The 4,734-nt window shown below is 48.6% G+C and overlaps 1 protein-coding gene across 1 annotated transcript; it reads left to right on the forward strand.

The window, feature by feature from the left end:
* Positions 1–571: 571 nt before the first annotated feature.
* LOC127772715 (uncharacterized) lies at positions 572–4,462 on the forward strand. Its single transcript, XM_052298667.1, has one exon. The coding sequence runs from the start codon at positions 2,203–2,205 to the stop codon at positions 2,695–2,697; it is 495 nt and encodes a 164-aa protein (XP_052154627.1). The 5' UTR covers positions 572–2,202; the 3' UTR covers positions 2,698–4,462.
* Positions 4,463–4,734: the final 272 nt, after the last annotated feature.

Raw genomic sequence — 4,734 nt, forward strand, 5'->3', positions numbered from 1 at the left:
CGTCCGCTCCATCCTTTTTCTTCTCTTCTCACTTCTCCTCGTCAGATTTGGCTGAGGCGTAGCGTGCTAGCGCTGGCTGATTAGGATCTATTAAACCTGCTCTAAAAAAAATTGAATCCCGGGTGATGATAACAGTATTTTTTTTTCACTTCTATCTTCTTCTACAGCTAGTGGCAAATCCACCCAAAAGATCGCCACAGTTTACAAGGATATCATCCTTGTCTTGAGTGGCACATTGCTATCAGAGGAACAGCAACTGGACGGTCAGAACTTTAAATTTAGTACTGTTCCATTTCTATACACACGCAACATATTTTCAACACCTCTTCATCTTCGATGCATGCACACGTCCGGCCGACATATCCATCATGATTGCCTTGTCTGTTGTCTCCATGGACCAAAACAGTACTTCACTATATGGAGAAGAAAATTGCAGCGTTGGAACTCCGGAATCCAAACTCACGAGCAGGATGCACTATATAGAGAATGCAATGGGATTTCAAAACTTTTGTCACGAGGTTTTCCTCTTGCATCATTGCAGGATGTGCAAATGGAGGGAGAACAAAATCGAAAAGGTATAATTCTTGCCCTTGCTGTCTCGTTTTAAGTTGATCCCGGCCTTAATATAACGATCTAAAACTGTATATTTATTTAGTTGCTATGAGCTATAATTCGAAGTGTTATTCTTAACTCTTATAAGGTACAATCAATCATAAGTTACTTAGCTGCGTTCGTTCTAGGGTGATAGGGTGTTTGATTGTTTCGTTTTCCACGCGCACGTTTCCCAAACTACTAAACGGTGTATTTTTTATAAAAAGTTTCTATAGGAAAGTTACTGTAAAAAATCATATTAATCTATTTTTGAAGTTTAAAATAGTTAATACTCAATTAATCATGCGCTAATGGCTCACCTCGTTTTGCGTATCTTCCCAATCTTCTCTATCACCTTCTCCTCAAACACAGCCTTAGTTGCTAGTTGCTACTCCGTTGGTTGTGGGTACCAACATTTGTATCCAGGACTGATACCAACATCATATTTTTGTAGGAGTCGGTTCACATCAATTTTCAGAGGCGTATCTTTTCTAATGTTACTATAGATGATGTAAGGGTGGGATGTGACACCAGCCCCGCCCACTATCGCATCGATGCCCCTCCACCAACAAATTAAGTTTTATTCCTCTAGTTATAAATATTTGACATTGAGGATAAGTTTTGATCAAACTTTTGAAGAAGTTCTGACCATCAATAAATTTTCAAATGCTTTGTTTAAAAAAGATTTGCCTAAAAGTATCATAGTATCATTAGGCTTATTGGATTTTATAAACTTTTTTTAATCTAAAAATAATGGTTGTAGTTTTAAAAGTTTGACCAATTTTTGTTATAAGCTTCAAATACGAGGATTCAATTTTTTTAGGTCATACACAACACGTATGCTTGGCTCATACAACATCACAACCATTTAGTGGCTAGGTTTAACTTTAGTTTTTGATAACTTTGGTTCATTTTCAACATAAGTTCATTCTAACTCGGTACCATTTTTATATGGAAAAAGTACGAATTACCCCCCTAACTATAGCGGTCGGCCGAATTACACCCCTGAACCATAAAACCAGACATTTTTCACCCTAAACTTTTAATACCGGACGAATTATCCCCCTCAACACTGTTTTGAGCGGTTTTGAATTGAGCTTGCACACGTGGCGCCAACGTGGCAATCACAGTCAGCAAAAAAATAAAATAAAAATACCTCCCTAGTCCCATTTGTCATACCTCTCTCTCCCCCAACGCGCTCTCTCACCCTGGTCACGCACTCTCTCTCTCTCCCACGCACACGCTTGGGCAGGCGGCTGCGAGGGGCGGAGGCGGACCAGGCGGTCAGCGGCGGAGGTGGAGCTCGCCCGGGTGGCGGGCGGCTGAGGCAGAGCTCGCCGGGGCTGCCCATGGTGGAGGCAGAGGCAGATCGGGCGGCCAGCGATAGCACAGAGCGGCAGCGGACGCTGCTTGGTGGATCCGGCCAGCGGTAGATGTGGACGGGAGAGGGAACCGATTGGCGGCGGGAGGGTGGTGGAGGTGAGGTCGTAAGCCGCCGACCCGCTCGTGGCGTGGCCGGTGCCCGACCGCCCGCTGCTTGCCGACTCCTCCATCGTCTCCCCCTACTCCGCCTCACCAGACGACATTGTGCGGGGGCTCTCCGCCGCGGAAATGCCTAGCATCGACGCCGGTGACGCGCTCTTCTGCGGCGGGGTTGAGCCGCCGACGCTGACGGCCGTCTCCGACCTCGCCGCCACCACCGACGACGCGACAGTCAGCGACGCCGCGGAGCTCGCCCTGCTGGACGCGCCAGTGCCCACCACGTTCCCGGCCGGCGCGTCCGACGCCGTGGCCGCCTTCGCGAGGTTCATCGGCTCCCTCGGGAAGAAGATCTTCCAGGTGGAGGATTCGTTCGCCGAGGGGTACGACAAGCTACGGCTGTCGGCGTATGACGCGCTCGGCGCTTGGAGGAAGTCCGTCGACGGCGTGGTTGGTGGCCTCACGGCGTCGGTGGACGCCACCAAGAAGCAGGCCGCTAGTGGGGTGCTCGCCCGTGTCCCCCTGCTGATTCTTAATCCTGCTCGCCCGTGTCCCCATGCTCTCGCGCCGCCCTCCCTGCGTCGATGGAAGGTGAGGCCGCGTTGCTTGCTGCTCCTCCTCCCGTGATGAAGCTAGATCCGCCGTCGCATGGCTCGCCGCCGTCCTCGGCCCCCCTCCGCGCCACCAGTTGGCTCCGCCCCCGTGCGCCGCCGTCTTCAGCTTGTCGCCGTCAGTGGGTAAAGGAGGTGAGGCCGTGAGGGGAGGGAGAAGAGAGAGAGACGGGATTGGGGAAAGAGAGAGAAGAGAGAGGGTGAGACAATGACAGGTGGGCCCCACTGAATTTGCTGACTGTGATTGCCATGTTGGCGCTACGTGTGCAAGCTCAATTCAAAACCGCTCAAAATAGTGTCGAGGGGGGTAATTAGTCCGGTATTAAAAGTTTAGGGTGAAAAATGTCTGGTTTTGTGGTTTAGGGGTGTAATTCGGCCGACAAAAATAGTTCAGGGGGTAATTTGTACTTTTTCCTTTTTATATCCATATTCCACGAAAAATATATGGTGTAGAATATGGCATTTTTACTGGTTTTGCAAGTTAGGGAATATAGTTTTAACCTGATTAAAAATTAAACGATGATAAAATTGAACGGACAAAAGTATAAGACACGGAAAAATCTACTATTCTAAATCTGGCAGACTATCCTGCCATTTGATTGGTCGATTTGTTCCCCTATATTTGGTGATGGGAAATTGACAAGTATCGGAAGTGCAAGAAGTGTGTGCGTGGACTAACATTGGTCAGGTTGCGACATCTGTGCCAAGACAACGGTTGTTTAGTTCATGTGTGAGCAGGTGATCAGAGTTGATTTTGGTCAACGGCGGATCGGGACTAGACTCAGGGAGGAGTTGAGGTCTAGAACGATCAAGGATGCCGGGTGACAAGATTGGACACAAGGTTGCACACGGTGGACGGATACCGTGTAAAGAGGTCTTCACAACGGGCTTCGTAAGGTCAAGTGCAAGTGCCAGAATCCGTGAAGAAAATTGGAAAAGAGAAAGATGTGCAGCATGTATGTGTGTCATGATCAATATGCACATGCATGGCTCGGTGGTGCAGCCGAGGCATGCATGCATATGTGTGCATGTGGGCAGGGAGGCCAAACCAATCTGGCCCAGGCACGTGGCTGGCCCAAGATTGCTCTCGGCTGGCAGGGAGGCCAAGCCGAGCAGGCCATGAAGGCGCGGGCGCATGGCCCAAAGGCGGAGGCAGCAACGTGCGCGGCTGGAGCGTAGGAACCGTACGTACTGGGTCCCACGCGGTTTTCGCAAGGCGCGGGCGGGAACATGGTTTTCACGAAGCGCACGCGGGAGCGGCTCAGGCTGGACACGCGGCGGCTCTGGATTTGCATGGACGGATGGAGAGCGGATCAAGACGAGCGCGCGTGGCACGGCCGGCGACGTGGCGAGCTTTGATTCATCAAGATGGCGAGCACGCGGATTGATCTGCATGTGAGGCTTCGGATCGATGAGGTGGCAAACATCTAGAGCTTTTCCTTTGAGGAGAAGGAACAATGGATGGACCAGATCTGTTCTGAGTTAGGGTTTCGCCTTAGGGGTATTTGAGACAATGTCTTAGAGGTTTTAGGCTATAAATTGAGAGATGGTTGCAAGGGTGCAGGTTGTTCTTTTTGTAATCCTTTTGAGATGCTCGGTGAGAGAGTTTCGGTGTGAGTTTGGAGTGTGTTTGCCCGAGAGGCTTTTGTATTAGGATTAGTTTGGAGTGTGTTTGTCCGAGAGATTTTAAGTTTGTGTTAATGTTTCTCTGAAGGTGTATGTTTGCTCTTAGTTGAGCGGTTATTTTGCATCACCTATGAATGAAATGATTTGAAGGGTTTCGTTTTTTTTTTCTTGTTCATTTAAATTCCGCAATTTAAATTCCGCTTGCAATTTGAACTTTGTGATGATGAGTTTTGCTATGTCCTCCTCAGCTCTCTTCTAGTTTCGGGAATTCCTTTTCTCTTCCTCTTCTAGTTTCGGGAATTCCTTCTCTCTTCTTTTCTAGATCTGGCTTCTCTAATATCCGCGGTTCTAGTAAGGATTTTGAGAAAATCCGGCTTGATGAGTATTTTCGAGGGCAAGATTTAAATTGCTATATTCACCCCCCTTT

This window comes from Oryza glaberrima, chromosome 5 (genome assembly GCF_000147395.1).
Source record: "Oryza glaberrima chromosome 5, OglaRS2, whole genome shotgun sequence".
Classification (NCBI taxonomy): Eukaryota; Viridiplantae; Streptophyta; class Magnoliopsida; order Poales; family Poaceae; genus Oryza; species Oryza glaberrima.